This window comes from Molothrus ater, chromosome 3 (assembly GCF_012460135.2).
Source record: "Molothrus ater isolate BHLD 08-10-18 breed brown headed cowbird chromosome 3, BPBGC_Mater_1.1, whole genome shotgun sequence".
In the NCBI taxonomy this organism is placed as follows: Eukaryota; Metazoa; Chordata; class Aves; order Passeriformes; family Icteridae; genus Molothrus; species Molothrus ater.
Window position 1 is genome coordinate 67831166 of NC_050480.2, and position 20104 is coordinate 67851269.

A 20104-nucleotide genomic window follows, 5' to 3' on the forward strand; every position below is an offset into this window, starting at 1 on the left:
CAGTAGAGTTTCTAGAGTCATCCCACCCAGACATAAGTACCAGAGCAGTGTCATCTCTGGCATCACACTACAGTAAAGGCTCAAGGATTGAAAACCACTGGTTTTTAGTGCCTATTCAAGTGGCTTGGTACCAGCACTGCTGTCAGCATCTCCTGTTCTGCCCCATGTTGAAAGGACATCAGAGTGCTCAGGCACAGAACTGCCTTATCCTCTCTCCTGCCCCAATCATGCTACCTTCAGTCTGCCCATCCCCTCCATCCCCACACAGTCTAATATAGAATCATAGAATGGTTTGGATCGGCAGGAACCTTAAAGATGCCCCCTGCCCCTGGATGAGACACCACCAGCGTTGCAACCACAACCCTGAGCCCTGTGAACACCACTGGTGACCAGCCACGAGCTGGATGTGGCACACTCACCCCCTTCTCTGGGCCTGATGACCCTGCCTGTTTTTTCACCAGTAAACAGTGCAGCCAGTTTCTCCTGCATGTTGTGGCACAGCATCTAAGGATTTACTGAAGTCCAGATGGACACCATCCACCTTTCCTTCATCCACTGAGTGGATCAGCTTGCCATAGATGGAGAAGGTTGGTCAATCACAAGACAGGTCTTGTGAAAGACACAAACACATGCTGGCTGGGCCTGATTGTCCTGTATGTGCTGTGTGACAGTGCTCAGTATCATACAATCCATGACATTCCTGGGCAACAAGGTCAGGCTGCCAGATCCTCCTTGTGGCCCTTTTTGTAGGTAGACAGCACGTTTGGTACCCTCCAGCCAACTGGGACCTTTTCAGTTAACCAGGGCAGCTGCTAAATAATTAAAAGTGGCTTGACAAGCTATTTCACCAGCTCCATCAGTACCCTTCAGAGGTAGATTACTGCTCATTTGTCATGGCTGACATTGTTAAAACAATCTCTTGATGCTGCAAATTGGAATTTATTATTCTTATAGAGTTTGTTGGGCTTTTTTTTAAAGTCTTAAGTACTTGAAATAACTACAAGTTACTACTTACTATCCAGAACCCCATGAGAGATATGTAACATCACAGATAAGGTTCTGGGTGACTAAATTTAAAGGTTTTAAACCTTCAATACCAACACAATACTTAGGTGACTTTGGGGGATATCAGCACTGCTGGAGCTTTGCAGGTATGAATTAACTGCAGCTGCTCTTCCTGTAGGACTTACCACATGAACTCAAGGAATTTTCAATCATGCTGGTTGCATCTGCTTAGCACTGACATTACTAGCCTTTGCTGGTCTAGGTTACTATCTAGATTAGATACCTGCCTACCTTACCTTAAGAGATAAATCTCACCTTGAACTCTCAAAGCCAGTCTAAGCTTAAGTACATAAATGCATGCCAGCCTGTTACTTAGAAGCAGTTGTCTTAATTCAGAGGGCTATTTAGAATATTTAAGGCTCAAGAAAAATACATGTTAAATGTAGACAACAAATTTTGAGTTAATTTAGAGAAACAGTTTTAGCTTTAAGAACAGTAGAACATTTTCACTTGGCTTCATTTCACATGCTGTCTCATTTTAAACTGCCAGTGTGTTGAGATGCACCCCCTACAGGAGCAGTGCAAATCAGGTCAGTAAGGACACAAATCTGTTTCAGAATTGAACCATTTGGTACCATAAAGCATGAAGAGAGTGGAGGATAGAATTGCTGGATCATCACTACAAACAATTTAAGCGAACTTTTATTGAAGCGTTAAGTTGTGGTACAGATACTTTTAAATGATCAAAGTCTAACACCACAGAAATTATAAACACCATACTCCCCCCATCCTGATCACCCAGATAGTTCAATAACCCATTCAACAGCTTTCATTTTCATAGACGAGGCTTATGCTTCTTTTTCCAAGATGCATTCTCTTTCAATTTTACTTGAAAAGGAATCTTCAGTCTACTTAAAGGACCTCAAGCCAAAAAAAGTCAGAACAATTGGGACAATGCAAGAACAAAAAAACCCCCATTGAAATATTGGTCCTCAATATTAACACCAAAAAGCATTAGTGCCATTTACAGCATGTAATTGATAACACTGGTAAAGAACATCAATAATATGCTTTTAAAAAAAAAAATCAAAACGTTCCAACCACTTGATTTCTAACCAAGCAGACTTTAGTTTAGAAGCACTGAAAAAGTGCTTCATTTATAAATACAGAAGGAACAAAAGAACCATTGCATCAAACCAGAAAGAGTCAAAACATTGCAAGGACAAGAGGGGAAAAATAATTTCAATTTTGTTGTTAACATGCTGGTCTCACAGCTGTTAAAATCCCAGTATTTGCAAACAAACATAGCTGAAAGTGTGCCAGCTTTTCAAAGCCTGCATTTTAGTCAATACTCATTAGAGTGACTTTGAATTACACACTTATTCATGCTCCATGAATAGCATTCTACTTCACTTCTGTCCAGGTGTCCCAGACAGTTCTTGTTCTATACCTTCACTTAATGCCCTCAAGTCACAGTAAGAGGAACCACCTTAGCAATTAGGAGGAAAAAACAGATGAAGTCACAACAGTCAAGTACAACATAAGTCACATGCACAACAATGTCACAGGACTGTCACAAGACAGAGGCATTAGCTTTGCTTGGAATAACAAAATGAAGTGACACTGGACCAGTTTAGAAGCACTCTTTACAGTCCAAAGTGGCAGGTCATAGGTTTTACTGAGAATAATCCAAACCAATCAACACACCCAGACTGGCAAATCCCACTCCTCCACCAGCCCTACCTGCCAGGGCTCAGGAGCACCAGCCTCCTGTTCTGACATAACAGGTGACTGGGACAGAAAATGCCCGCTGCCAATATCAACTTGCACTTTGCAAAGCTGTCACACAATGACACCAAAGCACTTGAAGCCTGGCTCAGGTCTTCCCCTGTCAACTCTTGGACCTTCATCAAGTTCTGCCATTGCGAAGCGGTGTGACAGCTCGGGGATGTGGACAGACAAATGGCCATTGAGGTGAGACAGTTTAGCCTGCACTAGTACCGATACCCACGTTACTAAAGGTGAAAGACCAATGCGTTAGCCCAGCTCTACAGGAGAGCTGAGCCAATTCCTAGAAGCTGTATCAGAGCATGGAAAATCAGTCTGATTTAAAAATAAATCAACCACCACCTGTAGTAGCAAAACAATTTGTAACTGTTTTAAGAAGTTTCTCCAAACATGAAAGTGTTAATTAAGAATCAGTTTCATTAGAAATCATAGAAGTTCATCAAAAACTGTTTTAGACTGAAATCACAACATAGATTTAAAAAAAAAAAAAAGGAGTGACAATTTAACAGAGAACTGTCCCCAGTGAGTAGGTTGAGGCTGAAGTCTAATGAGGACGAAAGCCTTGTCTGTGGGGAATTTTTGGTGATACTTGGAGAAAAACTATACTGTGTGTAATTCTACCTGAATCATTTTTACAAGTGTTGTAAAGTTTCAAACAGTAAGATTTTTCTACATGCACTTCAATTTCACAGCAAGAGTGGCATAGAGTACCTAAACACAGAAGAGAGCATTCATGCAAGATATCTAACTCCTTGATATAATAATGCATACAATTCAAAATGGTTATACTATGATTACACCTAGGGCTTTCCACAACTACAAGGTGGTGGGAGTGGAAAGCATGGCCCCCTGAATCATTAACTAGAAAGCAACCACCACCTTTTATATGGGATTTCTTTTTGCGCTTTTTCTTCATTCTTAATCAACTGTGCTGTTGCTGGCGATTTTTTGTAAAACTGGTAAAAACAAAATTATAATCACTGAACTGGGCAATCTGGTGATCAAGACGTTTAAACCCCTCAATCTTCTGGGCAGAGGAAAACACTGTGCGACATTTAGAGCTCTGGAAAACAAAAATAAAGGGGAAGTTACTTTTAAAGCTGTCATTTAGAGATGGATTAGCACACTGTATTTCATATGTGGTTCTTACTAACATGTTTTAAAACTCTTCCTGACAGTGGAGCAGAAAGTTTCATTCCCAAGCAGTGATTCCGCTCCCAACATAGAGTTCTGCTGTCCCATGAACAATTATGGGGTGTGGAGCACCTCTGCTATGCACACAGGCTGAGAGAATTGGGGTTGCTCAGCCTAGGGAAGAGAAGGCTCTGGGGAGACCTTACACCACCTTACAGTACCCTAAAGGGGGCTGCAAGAGAGCTGGAGAGGGACTTTTGCCAAAGCATGCAGTGGTAGAACAAGCGGCAACAGATTTAAACTGAAAGAAGGTGGGTTTAGATTAAATATTGGGGGGGAAAAAATCTTCATTGTGAGGGTGGTGAGACCTTGGAGCAGGTTGCCCAGAGAAGTTGTGGATGTCCCATCCCTGGCAGCACTCAAGGCCAGGCTGGATGGGGCTTTGAGCAACCTGGTCTAGTGGAAAGTGTCCCTGCCCATGGCATGGGGTTGGAATCAGATGATCTTTAAGGTCCCTTCCAACACAAATAATTTTGTGGTTCTATGATTAGCTGAGAGCAACACTATTAACAGCAGGTGTTCTACAACTGACAGCTGCAGGCAAATCCAGGAAAATGCCAAGGAAAGAAATTATGCCTATACAGAACTACATAGGAAGTTGTTAGAATTCTGGGACTAGGATGCTGCATTTTACTGTTTCTGAAGTTTGCTGAAGATCAGATTTAGTACATGCCATAGCAAGACTGAAGAGTATTTTTACTTTCTAAAGAAACTACCACTCAAATACAGAGGCAAACTAGAAACTTAATCTCCAGTAAAAATCTCTAGCCTTGCTTCATTTGTGTCTATATGTATTTCATCAGCTGATAAGCTAATGCAAGAAAACTCACCTGATTAACAAAGAGAGTTGTCACAAATTTTCCTGGCTTGAAAACCTCTACAACTTTTCTAATCAGGTCATCGTAAGAGGTCTGACTTATGTTTGTTTCAAAACTAACATAAGAAAATTCTGGTTCTGGAGTGATGTGAATAGTCCAGTAAGTTCCCTGAAAAAAATAAGGTATTATTACCATCAAATCTTTATTATTTTTATTTACCAATGCTAATTATTAATGAGTACAAAACTTACATCCGATTTCATCCCGTTCATTGAATACCCACAAGGATTGAACATTGTAGCATCAATAACAGAACCTGGTATCAGGTCACGAATTCCACTCATCTGAAACAAAGTCAAACAAGTTTTTTACGTTTATCAAGCATCCTTACACTTGTTTAGATTTACCTCAAAGGCAGAATGAACATCTATTTCACAGAGAGGACACCAGAATTCTCCCAAAACCAGGTAAGTCTGATTACATGTACCACTGTAGATGAGCTTTGTTTGCATCCTGTCACAACAAGCTGCAGGCAAGGTATCACACTGCCTCTTACAGAGCCCAGCTGTATCCATCCAAGACAAGGAAACAGCTTAGAACTCCAAAACATATTTGCTTTTGCTGCTGAAATGGAAAACAGAGCTTCTCTTCAAGCACTATCCACAAAGTGAAGGCTGTTTACATTTACTCCAGAGTAAGGATATACTAGTTTATACCCTAGGAAGGAGTGCAATCCCAAGCATTGTGATTTACCACACAGTACCTGAGCTACAGCCAAATCTCAATAGCAAATACAGTGTGAGAAGCAAAGCCTAAGATGGAAAACAAGACGAAGTCAGTGTACTTGTCAGGAAAACTTGCTCATGTCACATGATATCCCCATCTGGGTAAAGGAGGCAAACCCATCAAGTTATGCTTAGTCCCCAGATCTGCCCTTCCCCTCATCCAAATGGCTTCCTGATTTAACCCTGATTTTGATACCTATTTAACTTTTGCATTATCTCCAGTCTAAGCCTTACTCCTCGTAATCTACATCCTTGAAAGTTACTCAAACTGTGGTTTTATCCCTACTCCGACATTCCTCAGAGTAAAAGCTTCCCATCAGCCAAAGCACTGCATACTGCTGTTTTCACTAAAGAAAGGGCATTGAAAACATGAAGTTATATTCCCCAAAATACTCTTGGGTTAAATCCATTTTCCTCCCAAAGTATTAACCCAACACTTTTTACGACATCTCTCCTGCCACAAAATAAACCTTGTATTAAAAGAAAAGTGAATTAAGCATTTTGTTGCCCAATTTCCACCATTCCCCAAAATGCTCAGTTTTCAAGCAAACATACACGAGTGACATCATTTGCAGTAACACCATCTTTCATGTAGAACTGGTCCATAACTACTGGGTCAAGCTCACTCATCAGAATTTCCAGTGTCTGATCAGGCTGATTGGATATCCGACTCTCTGGGAAATCCAGGGTGTACAGGTACCTACATAAAGCACAAATCAAGTATGTAACACCTATTGACAGCACCAAATTCCACTGTAAAGACTTCAAACTCTTCACATACATACCAGCAATCAGAGTTCATACGCCCCATGCAATAAGCTGCTCCATCTAGACAAAACAAGAAGCCTCCAGTTAATTACCACAGCTGAACATTTATGCAAAATATTATATTTATTTCTTATTTACAGACAGGGGCCTTTCACAGAACCCCATGAAGTTCACTGATGCAGTCAGCAGCTACACCAAATAACCAGGCATTTAACTTCAGGAACGCCAAGTTAATAATCAGATAAGCAAGCTTCCTCAGAAGTGGGTCTGGACACCCCAGCTAAGAGGCTACTATCAGGAAATTGATATTACAGTTTAGCTATGCACAGAGAGAAACCCTGGTACTCTTAAAGCCTCTATTAGATGCATTTATGATTATAATTTATTTTCAAGTAACTCAGCTTCCATGTTCCTTCAAAAACCTGTCACTTGAAAATTTAAGATTCTTCTTGTAGTCCTAAACTGCATTAAATGTTTAAGTTCTGGTTTTAGCATAGTAACTTCTTCACATTTCACAACACTTTGCATATTTCACATAGCAATGTGTAAAAAGCCCACATTTTCTTCAGTGTATTACTTTAAATTACTATCCTAGTTTTTTAATAGGGCTTTCAGAATTCTGCAGAGTGACTGGAAGTATGAAGATGACCCCAGTTTAGACTAGGTGTTGAATGTCAAGCTTAGTATAATTTAAATTTTGGTCTTGGCAAGCTAGTATCAGAAATCCAGAAAATAAATATTTATAGCTTTTGACTTTTATGCAAGAACTGCTGAATTAATTGCCTGGCAGCCTGTACCTATTGTACTGCTCATCACTTCTCATATAACATCAACCCTTCACCCAATTCTGCTGAAGTTTCATTAACTTACTTGGGAAAATTTCATTAAGAAACTCTACTTCTTCCTGGAAATTCCTATGTGGGTACTCCTGGTGGGAAGGCTTCATGAAATTCTTACGTGAATAAAAGAAGCTCTGAAAAAATAAAGGTTCATTTTAGGTATTGAGTATTATCCATCCACCTTGAATTTAAGAATCTAGAAAAATGCAAACATTTATCATGAACTTTCACAGGACCCAAGTTTCCATTGTCAAAACACTGCTACCTGTATTCCCATTTCAGAAGCACAGGGTTAATCCTATCTGAATTTCTAAGCTTCAGGAGACAGCTTACTTACAAAGTTGTTTTCCACTAGACAGAGTGGGCACAGTTACTCTTAAGTAACTCAGCTCAGTGGCATTTGTTAGTTAGCACCCACTAAGAGACAAATAAAAGGGCAACTGCTGCAGCAGAGCAATCTTACATTACAGTCTTCCCATTATGGGAAGCATACATAAATGTCCAAATTCAGAATATTTAATAAAAATGTATATACATTAAACTAATACATTTGAAATAGCAGCAAAAAGCTTTTTGTGCACTCTAAGGAAGATTTTTGACACCTTACCTGAATTGAGTCAAACCCACTGTACTCCCTAGCAAGCTCCAACAGGGGAACCAGTGCTTGCAGTAAGAGGGTGGTACCACACGTCTTCAAAATGAAACGTCTCTTGGAGACAAACATGCTACTCTCACTGTAAAAGATGTGTTAAGAAGATATTCAGTGCTCTACATAAAACAATCCAGGAAGGAGTTGTTAGGTCTTGGTCCTTACCCCAACCAAATGCATTAATCTAAGTGAACAGCATATGGCACAAACATACTTAGCAAATAGATCAAATCAATAGAATGCAGCTAACATTTGAGAACTGTTATGATTTACCAAAGCAAACACCTGCTCCAAGCATGATATTACAGAGCTGTCACACTACAGGAAAAGGCACACACATTAGACACCCTCAAACTACCTGAGAAATACAAACATGCTGTGAAGTGGGTACACAGGCACAGCTATATGATATGCCTCATAAGTAAGATACAGAAATGAACTATAAATAAACTAAGTCAGATACTTAACTACAGCCCAGCTGAACTGGAGATAGGCATTGATGCCACATCCAGGACATCTAAACATGCTTAACAAGTCTCTTTTCATCAGGTAATTGAACAATGGGAGTAAAAATTAGCTCAAGTAACTCAGTTTGGAATGCTGTTTACAAATTCAAAATCAAGGTTAAATTTAATCCAGGATGCAGTGCAACTAGTTACTCTTTCCAGAATTTTGTTTTAAATATATGAAGCTTGAAGAAACAAGACTTGAACACAGTTTCTTTGACTAGCTTGCTCTTAGCACAACCTTGCCCTCAAGGCAGTCTTTTAGAGTACAAGAACTTCAGTATTTGTAATCTGAAGTAAACCAGAGAATGTCAAATGTGTCTGTAAAGTTCATGTACAAAAAGCAAGAAAGTATTTTGCAAGATGAAAAACACATGGCAAAAGTAGTGTCCTTACAACTAACTGCAGCACACACAACAAAAATTCCAGGGTTCCAGGAAAGCTACAGTTATACAGAGACCCTTATGTCAGCTGCAAGAGTTGTTCCACTTGATTGTATTTATGTGCAGTTAAGGCTGATCTACCAGTAAGGTTTTTTTGCTCATCTATAAGTGACACCTATAGCCTATTCTGCTGAAGTAATACTGAAATTCTGTACTGGGGACACTTTACCCATGGACAAAATTAAGTGATGCCACCACAGCTCTGTCCATCCTTTTGGTTAAAGGAAAAGAGAAACACAACCATGAAGAGATTTGCACCTCTGAGCAGGAGATCCCTGCAAGTTGTAGCCATCAACCCGCCATTAACCCAAGATTGGATTCTCAGCCAAGTAAATCACATATGACAGCTTTCACTTTTTCCTCTCCTAGGGACTAAAAGAATGAGCCAATGCCTTACCTGAGTACATAAGCTTCCTGCTTGTCAGTTTTTGTCACACTTATGATCAAACAATGCACATTCTCCAGAAGTTTGTCCCACTCAATCCTGTGAAGAAATTACAGAAGAGCACAAACAACAGGTTAAACAAACCAAAGCTTGCTGGAGCCCTGGGTAAAAAACCCAAACAAGACCAGAGTCCTGAATAACTGGATCTGAGAGCACAAAATGGGAAGAGCTTTCATACAGGGACTGGCTCTCATAATACAGTAATACTCCATTCTTTGCTCTTGATGGCTCAGTAGTCCTAAAAATCTGTTACCATGATCTGCTGCATGTGGAACCTCAAGCTTCTAACCAGGTGAGTCAGGATAACCTTAAATCCTGCATCCCAAATGTTGGCAACTTAGGGCATGCTTTAGGTTGAACCTCTAAGCACTTCAACCACAGTAGTCATTGGCAACTACTACAGTAATAAATCAGTAAGTTATCAATAAGATGCTTTCATTGACCAGTTTAGACTCAAGTTCATAATTTCACTGAAAAGCTAAAACCAAATATATTTTAATGGCCTGAATTCAATGAAACCAGGATCACAGAATTCCTTCGTACAGTGAAAATTGTAGCTATAGTACTAGAATTCGGTATGGTGGTAGAAGTTTAGTATTTCAATTCTTTACTTATATTATTCATTCTACAAAGAGTCTGAAAAAAAAAAATAAACAAAAAACAAGGGCTCAAGTTAAGCCAAAAGGCTTTCCAGTACTCAAGAGAAATGATGGGCTTGCAAAAAAACTACTTTGGTTGTCACTTCAGTCTTGTGTCTACACCAGACTAGTAGAATTCAGTGTAGTCAATTTTGCTATAAATAAGACAGGAACAGATACAGCTTCCTGACGTCACAAAATTACAAGACTGCCAGCTGTCCTACTTCTCCCTGCCCACAGCATATTCCACCTGCAGGTTTGTGCTGGCTCTCATCCTCAGAGAAGTCACGATCCAAGAGATTTACTAACCCAGCATAAAACTAAGCTGCTCATCAGTAGAGCTGGAATAACTGCAGGAGCTAAGAGCACAAAAAAATTGCCAATTTTTCATCACCAAGCAAATTCAGCTTGCCCATATAAAACTGTCAGCCTAATCCTTCTTCAGGAGGCAGACCTCTCACCCTCTACTGACACTGCAAAAGCCCTGTCTGTGGCTGTATGCCAGGACAGAGCACACACTGTTAATTCCATCAACACACTTTCTCCTGCAGCCACTAGTCCTTCCCCTTAGAAAACTGGTCAGTTCATGAAATTGAAGTTTTAGATTCTGTTACATGTATAATTAAATCATCCACGTATTCTTTAGCCTTTCTGAACAGTCATCAAATAAATGCCTTAACTTCTCCCTCAATTAATTAATTCATTCAGGAGAATGCCTTTTGAAACTGAATTCTGTACCTTTAATAATACCTGAGGACTTTCCCATTTAAAGTACACCAGAATAGTAATATTCATATATCTGATTCAACCAGAACATACATTAAGAAAATCTCATCCATTTATGAAAATCCTATCCATTCAAAAACACTCATAATCAATGCACATCTGATTAATTTAGAAATTCTGTGATATGACCGGATACTTAAAATCAAAGTGATGTTTACCCCAGTTAGTGACCCTTGATGAAATGCTTTTCTGCAAACACAGACACAACATCACAGACACTCAAATCTCCATGTCAAATTAAAAAGGTTATTTTGAGTGCTCAGCTCAAGTCCCACACATTTACTCAGCTCTATACTTATGTCATTGACTGGAGTTTGCTGTGTTCCTTAAACTCAAGTGTACATGAAAATTCAAGTGGCTGATCACCTTAAAAAGGCTGGTAAATGCAAAGAATGAAATAGATACAATATAAACTATTTCTAAATGCTCCTAGAAAAAATCATACAATTTTGCTGCTAAAAGTACCAAAGGATTTAGTTCTCTCTGGCTACAGCACACCAGCCTAAGTTTGCCAGCCACTCTTCCTGTAAATTGAGCTAGGTAAAGCATTAGATTGTTCAAACCATTCCAGCATCCCTACCAACATCTTATCTGCCATTAAATAAACACCCAGAGACTGACATTGCAGTTGGGGAAGGTGAGGAAGAGTTCCCTGATGCTGAGCTGTACTAACCCCATTTGTACATTACTACAAATCTGATTTTGTACTTGTCCAAGCATTAATGGGCATGTAGCTATCTTAGGCTTTGCAAGAGCACACGTCTCAGCTTTCACAAGCTTCTTACCCGGTCAGACAGTCAAAACCTCAGCCTCAGGCAGGCAAGTGACACTTTTTGTTTAAGCACCACTGCAGTGCAGCTCTGTGCAGGCATTTCACAGAAATGTCCATGCTCCAGACACACATTAGCAGAGGAAGATGTAACAAGTTTGGTCGTTCAGTGAGGGGTCAGTATAGCACCAACAGTGCTACACTATTGTGTGCGAAGTGCAAAGCCCACGATGCAAAGGAAGCCCTGTTATGCTTGTTGGTACTACAGTTGGTATTTAGGTACCATGGCTGAAATCTGCAGTTGCACAAGACCTTTGCACATCACATCTTTGCTCAAGTCCTCACTATGGTACTACAGAAACCATGGCTAAGCATACACTAAATGTTGTGTTCAGCCTTTACAGAAATTAAGTGCTAGGTCATAATTTGATCTGCCTGGAGCAGCACTAAGGAAAAACTCGACAACTTTAGAAAGAGACAGGATGCTAGGCTTGCTCTAGAAGCATACAGAGACTAACAAAGGGTTGCAGCACCCAGGATGAGACTTGGCCACATTCGGGAGAAATTCTGCAGGGATACTGGCCGGTATCTGTCTGCATTTTAAAACTAAGTACAGAAAACTAAAGAAAGGCTGGATTTGATCCCACATAATCTATTTAAACAAGATGACCTTAGTATTTGGCATGTTCTATTGTTTAAAGCACAGCTAAGGAAGAACATCTGGGACTACTTTGCCCCAAGTAGATTAAGTTCACTACAAGTCTAACTCTTGCATTTCTTCCCCCCCTTTTTGTTCCATATAATTGTCAGTAGCTGAGACAAATGGTATCTACCCACACTTGAATGAAGAAACAAAATCAACCTTAAAATTAGTATTTCAATGGTTATCACTACATCTATTGCAGCTATTCAATAATAAATAAAAATCTGCTAAGTTAGTAATTTAAGTATTTGAGAACACTATTCATTTCATAGCTAAGTTTTAACTTGGAAGCAAAGCCTGCAACTGAAACAGGGTACCCAAGTAAGACTGATTCCCAATGAAGTGCCATCATGGACTTCTGCTCTTCAAAATTCCCCCTTCAATGATCAATGTGCAAGGCATTACTATTTCCTAATTTCCCATAGCCAGACATCAGAACAATGCCAGTTGGAAACTGCTTTCCTATACTCAAGTGTCACTGGCAGCTCTTAGTGGAAGCAAGTTCTGCAGCAGACCTGCAGACACCAACTTGAGACTGACTTCTCACTCATGTGGGCTCATTGACCACTTCATTTCCAAAGATCCACTTTCCAAATTTTCAAATAACTGCTACTTATCCAGAGTCAAATTAGTTTCTTGAATGGGCAAGCACAATGCACCTTAAATAACTGCACCTTCTCAGAGAACAGCAAATGAAAATGGAATACATCTACTCAAGTGTGAAGAACTGTCCTTGCTTGAATGGTAAAAAGCTATTTGTTCTACACCTGACTAGCAGAACATCCCAAAAGGAAAAAAAAAAAAAAATGGAGGGGGGAAAAAAAAAAATCAGGCTTAACAATTTACTCCTATACCTGTGTTGTAATATTTAGTGCCTTATCAACAGACTTGTTACCAGAGTACAAATAACCATTCAAACTGCCAACCAGGTATGTGTAGGGAAAAGCAATTATAAATGAGAAGTAGCTTAATTGTAGGAAGTATGCTTCATGAATAGTCAATAGTTCCTCTCAACCAAGTTCCAAAGCATCAAAATTGCTCCTTTATTTCAGAAGGAAGTTTTCCTTGACAGATAAAACTATGCTTTTGCACGCAAGTTATTGGCCTCTTCTGAGCCTTTACCTTCAGGGGCAAAACACATTCTTTAACAGAAGTCAAGCACACCAGGCACCATACTGCTGTTTCAGGCCAACTGGGAATGTGCTAACAGCAATTTGAAGAGATTAAGAACTACATCAAGAACTTGTTCCTATCAGCAACCAACAGGCTCCTCAAGCACACCACCTGCCACTTCCACATCAGGAACTTGCTAAGGCAGCCAGACAGCACTGTGAAGAAAAGCTGTATTGCAGTAGGGCAGGAATTCTTAGGAAATAAATCATATGGAACTCCTAAAGACAGCTTAAGCTATATGCATATTCTTGCATAGCTTTTCATTAGAATAGAACAGCTGACAATTCTATACTACCATAAGCTTTTTAATCTTGACTATGTAAGACTTGGTTTTAATGTCAAGCATTCAACTGCAGAACAATCTTTTACCCCTTCCTGTTACCTACTAAGTGTTTTAGGAGCCACACAGGTATCAGTTACCTCATTAGCAGGCTACAGTTAAATAGGCAAATTCCTACCAATTCTATGATCCAGATAGCCTAAAACTGTGTCTAAACTGCCTAGACAGAGGAGATACAGCCAAGACACATGAAGCTGGCCAAACATCAGTGTCAGCAGAGCTGGAACATTGCTTTCAAGCATCCCAAAACAAGCAGCAACAGTACAAACCATACAAAAGTCACAAGCATTTTAAAGCACCTCTCAGCAGCTTGTGTATTTCTCTGCACACACCTGCATGTGAATTACTACCTCTTAGAAACAAAATTTAAAAATTGCTGTTTAAGATAGGTTACATTGAACCACAGCCTGAGTTTAGGCTAAGGCCCTTGCAACATGATAAGTTTACAGAGGCAGTATCTGTGGGCTGCACAAAAGTGTCACACCCTCTATATGCTCTGAGCACAGATACACAGAGACTGTCCACATCTCCCTTATCCTAAACCTAAGAAGCCTTCCAGACACATGCACTTAACCTTGAGAGACAAGCACCTGGGTGGAAAATTGCATCCACATTGAAAGTGATTCTATGCAGCACTGCTCACAAGATCCTTCTTACCTAGAAAGTCCCAAGCCAGCTACTTAGAGCATCCCTCCCAAATGAAACCAAGATATTTCAGCAATGGCACAAAGATGGCCACAGCTGGGCTCTGAAGGCAGTCTATTTCTCCTCTTGTGGGTCTTACACCACTATCACAGTTACATGGATGGGGACTCCATCCTTTACATCCAAAGACACTCAATGGGTATTCCCAAGTCTCCTATCCAAGGACATCCAAAGTGCTTGAGGAAGCATGAGCCCCAGGAGGCACAACAGGACTTGACAAGCAACATTCAGGGCAAATTTGAGTGTAATTTTCTCCAGAAGGAACACACTGTAAGGCAGCAAGTATCTACCAAAAGCCCCAAGTCTTCCCGTTCTCCTGGCTGAGCAAACAACCATTAGGAAAGCCCTTTGAGGAATATACCAATAGCTGCTTATTTACTTTCTACTGATTCTCACTAAGGGCCCAGACCTTTGCCAGCCAGTGAGTACCCAAATGCTTCAGCACTTTAAGTGATAAGGTAGGAAAATGTCAGAAAGACTTCAACATAAGTATTCACTTCCTGCAAGCAGTATCAGAATCAGTAGAAGTGAGAATAATGGGCTTGTTTCCATTGTGTGAAACTATTCTTTAATTACAATTTTCAGTTACGAGAAAACACTTTATCAGTAGTTTTGAACCAAAAAATCTAAAATCTAATTGATCAATATCCATCCTGATAAGGGGAAGACTGCACTCTTACATAAAGTTCTCCAGATAAACTTGCACCACCCATTGAAAAAGCTCCACAAGTACACGGGGACAGAAGCTCTTATCTTAGCACAGCTGTCTTCTTTCCAGAGTCCCTCCAGGTTTGTTCCAAAGCACTGCAGGATCAGAGCAGGACTCACGGCCCAGCTTCCTTGTGCCTTCAGTGTCTGAGGAAGCAGGCAGGCAGCAGTGCCCAGCACTGGGGGAAGGGGCAGAGGGGCAGCACACTGCAGCAGTGAGCTGACTCAGGCTACAGGGTGCAGCACACAGCAAGGACTTACAGGGCTCCCAGCAAATCCTTGAGTGTCTCAGGGCTTGGGAGCTTTCCTGCAGCACAGGATCAGACTGTCCTATCAGTGTCACCCCATACTGCTCATTGCTGCAGTTTTCTCCAGCTTGGGTCTCCACATAATATAGACAAATAAGAAGCAGATTAAAAGTCCATAAAAAAGCTCAATTTCAGAGTATTCCTCAGGGTTGAATGCTTGAGATATGAACTTCTAACACTAGCATAATTTATTTATGGTTTCAAACTTCTGTACATTCAAGATCCTGATAGCCCTCAAGACGGTAAATGCATAGCTGCACACCATCTGAAGGAATAAACAGCTTATTTTACTGTGGGGAGAGTGAATGCACTACACAGTCACCATGGAAATCCAGGGCTTGCAGCAAGTTTTCAGCAAACCCTGTTTTCCATACATAGTTTAAGGCTATCTTTTTTAGGAAAAAAATCATGCTTTACAAAGCATAGTGAGAACAAGCAATAAAATTAAAGCAAATTATTTTGAGACCACAAAAACATTAACTTCATTTCACTACTGGATATAAGCAGGGTAGGCATACTGAGATGCTTGCCAGTAACTATTTCAACCACAAGACCTTTCTGCATAATTCATTAACAAGTGAGCAAAAACACCCCAAAACTTAACAACAAAGTAAAAGCTCAAGTTCCATACTTTTTAGCTGGGACCTTTATTGAAGGTATTAATTTGACAAAGATCTTTTCTGAAACACATTACACATAATCCAAACTTTTATCCACAAAACGGGTTTGCCCATAGGAAGGAAAAAATGTGGAAAAAAGTCTTAATTGCATCAGGTCAAGATATCCAGCAAAGACTTTAAAATATCTAATCCCTAACAAGCACACACAACATGGAAATTTTTAGCTTTGAACACCAGTTTAAGTCATTCAGTAGATGAATGGCTCACATTTCACTACTAAGCAGGTATTACAATACAAAGGGCAAGCTCAACTGGTTTGCAACTTGATTCTAATTTAGCTATTGTTCTACAGTTTCAGCTTTGATTTCAGATTCTGTTCAACATAAACTAGTCCATTCAATCATCTTTATAGAATTAGCATAGCGGGATAGATGCAAATGAAAGCCCTGAATACAATGTATCATCTGTAACAGGTAATTTAATTCTGACAGTTTTCCAAAAGAAAATGTTTGTACAAGGTCATTTCATGCTAGAAACACTTTCAGACACGTCACAGCTTCCTACCAAAGAAAGCAAGCACCTTAGATTAACATGTTGTATTAAGAGCCAATTAACACAAAAGTCTTCAAAGCCTGCTGACAGCACTGACACTGTGTTAAAGACCACACGTTCAACAGTTAACAGTTTTTATCCACTCTATTAAAACTTTACAGCCTTATCTAAACCACACAAAGGAACTATCCCAGTACCCACACTGCAATTACATTAAATGCCCTAGGTTTAAAAGTTAAGTTTGCAGTTTTGCAAACACGAGTCTCAGCTGACAAATGGAGCACCAGAGAGCACGAATGTGTCAGTGAGGAAAGCATTCGCAGAATGCCGTCTCTAAACTACATCTCCATATTAACACAAAGTCAAACAGGTACTTTTGGAATCTTTCACATTTTAAGTCAAACACTACAGGACTCCTTCAGCATCTAAGTAGCTCACATCATCTGCAAGTATTTTAGCTAGGATTTCCTTCCAGGATTGCCTGGACATCACCTATATAAGGTTTTAGCCCGTACCTGCTATGCCACTAAGCCTCGAAGAGCTATAAAACCACATTTGATGATTTCCATGTTAAGTACATTATTCAGAAAGATCTAAATAGCTTCACAAGTCAAAGTTACACATGCAAATTACCCTCAGAGGTAAAAATACTCTGCAGTGCTTCTGGTACAACAGAAATGAAGCTTCCACTAACCATGAGCATTCAGACATGCACACACATGGGCTATTCATTACTTTAAAAAAAAGGCAGTTATCTGCTCACTGCCAATTCAGATCTGTGAATAGCTAATTCTACCAATATAAGCACATGGGAAATTTCCTGAGAAATACCAAAACAAAGGAAAAACAAATTGGATACATCGCTGAATGGAGATCATTAGCATATTCCAAACATTAAGTACACTATTACAAGCTTTCTTGCCCAAACTCTGACAAGAGACCATTGGGTAACAGTGATATGCACAAGCAGATCTGGATACACTGAGAGGCAGATCCTCCAGCAACCACCCGAACCTGAAAAGCTGAGCAGCTGACCGTAGTGAAGGCAAACTACTCACATAACCTTCAGATTTGCCCTGTTTGCTTAGGACAAGCCTACCTTTCCCAACTATGTCAGCTGATCCCACCTACATACCATTTTTATTGTCACTGCCATAAAAATGAACTCATCCATAGTTCTGCAGATTTCGCTTTGTACTTCAACCTTGCAGCTACCATTTTCTGACACCTCCAGAACAGTATATTTTGTGGATCTACAGCTGGACCCTCACAGTCAGAAGTCTAAATATTCCATCGAATCCTAGAACGGTCTGGATTAGAAGGGGTCTTAAAGATCACCTAGCTCCAGTGATTCTACGCTGTCCTCCTCCAAACCACAGTACGGGCAATGTGCATACAGACGCCCGGCGCCCAGCGCGGCTCCCGAGCCGCCCGTGTGCCAGCAGGTGGCCATCGGCTCCCGCGCTAACAAAGGCGGCGCGGGCACATTCCCGGGCGGCGGGCGGGGAGCGCCGGGAGCCGGTGCCGAGCACGTGCGCCGGGAGCGGAGCGGGCTCCGGGCCTTCCTTCCCCCGCCGCGGGCGGCGCCGAGCGCGGCGCCAGCGCATTCCCCACATGCCCATTGGGTGACGGGCGCGGCCCGGCCCTCCGCGGCGCCCCGCTCCCATTGGCCTCGGCTCCTCAATGGGGGAGAGCGACGGCAACGGCGGCGCGGCCCGGGAGCGCGGCCAGGACACTCACGTGTAAATCGCGGCTCCTGCCACACTTCTGCCGGGGGAGGAAGGGGCACTCCTTTCTCGGTGCCTCCCTCGCTCCGGTGTCCACCGCACCGCTGGGAGACACGGGAAGGGTCCCCGGGTACCGCCTGCTTCCCTCGGCGAGAGCCGCTCTATGGACCTGTCCGGCTAAGCAGTGCCGGAGGTCGCCGCCACACCAGCCATGTGAGAGGGAACCATCGACCCTCTCTCCACAGGGACAGCCACAGGGAGCTCCCTTTCCAGCTTGTATTACCGGGGAGGGAGATTCCTGAGCCCCCGCTGTTCGCAGTACAGCACAGCCAGGGATTTCCCAAGCCTTCTCATCCCGAAACTGGCCGTAGGAGCGGGACGAGCCGCCGCAGAGCGGTGGGCGCCGCTGCCGTGCCCCGGCCGCCAGCAGCACTGCGACACCGCGCCCGCTCCCCCTGCGGCATTCCCGGCCGGCGATCCCGGCACACGCCCGGCCCCGCGCTGCGCTCCGCCGCCACCGCCACATGTTGCCAGCGGGAACCGCGCGGGGCTGCACGAGGTGGCGGCGCGGAATGGCTTCCGTCCCCGGCACCGCCACCTCCCACCCGCCGGGACGAGGGGAGCCTCCCTGCCCGAGGGTCTCTAGAGGGCGGCAGAAGGTCATCCCCCGCGGGGAGATGCTGGGGCTGTCACCGGGAGAGCGGGAAGGCGGCCGGCAGCACGGGAGCCCAGCCCCCACCGACGGCCACCCCGGAACCTGCCTTCCCCCCGGCACGGCCGCCATCGCCCCCCCAAAGCGCCGCCACACCCGGGCCATTCAGGGACCCTCCCGCCCCGCCGGCCGCCCCCCACGGGCAGCGCTGCAGCCGCCGCCGCCTCTCCCCGCTCCGGCCCCACCCCGCGCTGGCCGTTCGCGGACCTGGGTATGGTGCGGAGGTCGCCGGACCCCTTGCTCTGGTGCGGCTCCTGCTGCGCGGGCTGCTGCCGGGCGAACCACACCTCCAACAGCTTCTCGGTCCCTTCGAAGAAGTGTGCACCGCTCTCCTTCATGGTGAGACAACTCGGCAACCAACAACCACAGAAATTAAACGACAACCAAACTGCCGCCCCCGGCCGCCACCGTTCGCTGCTGCTGCACGGGCCGCGCTGCTGCCGCCGCCGGGTCCCAGTCCGTCCCGGGCGGGTTTCACCTTCGGTGGGATTTGTGTAACGTTAATTAAAAAAAAAAAAAAAAAAAAGGAATAAGTAGAAGAAGGAAGGATAATTTTTTTTTAAACGGGCGAAAACCACCCGGAGTGCGCGGCGGCGGATGCGGCGTGAGCGTGTGTGAGCGGGTTACAGTCCGAGCGGGGGTGCGGGCGGGCGATGCGGTTCGGTTCCTTGTAGTCCGTGTGTTCCCCAGTTACAGAGAAGAGCGTTGAGCGAGCGCTAGCTAATGTCGCCGGCCATACTGTGTAAGCGAGGGGCCAGTGCGCACGCAGCCGCCTTTATACCCCCGCAGGTAGCCGCATCACGCCGGGCCGCGCTGCACATTGGGCGGCCGCCGCTCCGGCCCGCCCTCCCCCGCTTCCCATAGGGTGGAGGCGACGCCCGTCAAGCCATATGCCGGCTCCTCCGCCCCCCCCCGCCGCCGCCCTCCCGCCGGCCCGCAGGGAGCGGGAGATAGAGCGCGGGCGGCGGCGGGCTGGGGCAGCGCTCGGGCCGCGCTGTGGCGGCCGCCCCGGGATCGGACCGCGCCGCCCCGAACGTGGGTGGGAAGCACGGGCTGTGGTCGGCAGAGAGCCGTGCCAGGGGAAGCAGGGCTGAACACGGCCTAGAGACGGCGGGGGAGCATC

At 43.4% G+C, this 20104-nt stretch overlaps 1 protein-coding gene across 1 annotated transcript; it reads right to left on the reverse strand.

Annotated features, from left to right (window-relative positions):
• Positions 1-1689: 1689 nt before the first annotated feature.
• On the reverse strand, positions 1690-19714 carry AMD1 (adenosylmethionine decarboxylase 1). The gene is made up of 9 exons (XM_036380173.2): positions 19189-19714; positions 9193-9279; positions 7805-7931; positions 7229-7331; positions 6376-6418; positions 6146-6290; positions 5057-5149; positions 4818-4973; positions 1690-3856 (listed from the first exon to the last, which is right to left on the reverse strand). Exons 1-9 carry the CDS (start codon positions 19317-19319, stop codon positions 3716-3718), a joined length of 1026 nt encoding a protein of 341 aa, XP_036236066.1. The 5' UTR covers positions 19320-19714; the 3' UTR covers positions 1690-3715.
• Positions 19715-20104: the final 390 nt, after the last annotated feature.

Excerpts from the sequence above, each read along its gene's own strand:
- AMD1 (XM_036380173.2), bottom strand. The coding sequence starts at position 19,319 with ATGAAGGAGAGCGGTGCACACTTCTTCGAAGGGACCGAGAAGCTGTTG. Across the intron at positions 7,332-7,804 it reads GTGGGTTTGACTCAATTCAG|AGCTTCTTTTATTCACGTAA; the intron begins GTAAGGTGTCAA and ends TTATTTTTTCAG. Across the intron at positions 4,974-5,056 it reads TGAACGGGATGAAATCGGAT|GGAACTTACTGGACTATTCA; the intron begins GTAAGTTTTGTA and ends TATTTTTTTCAG.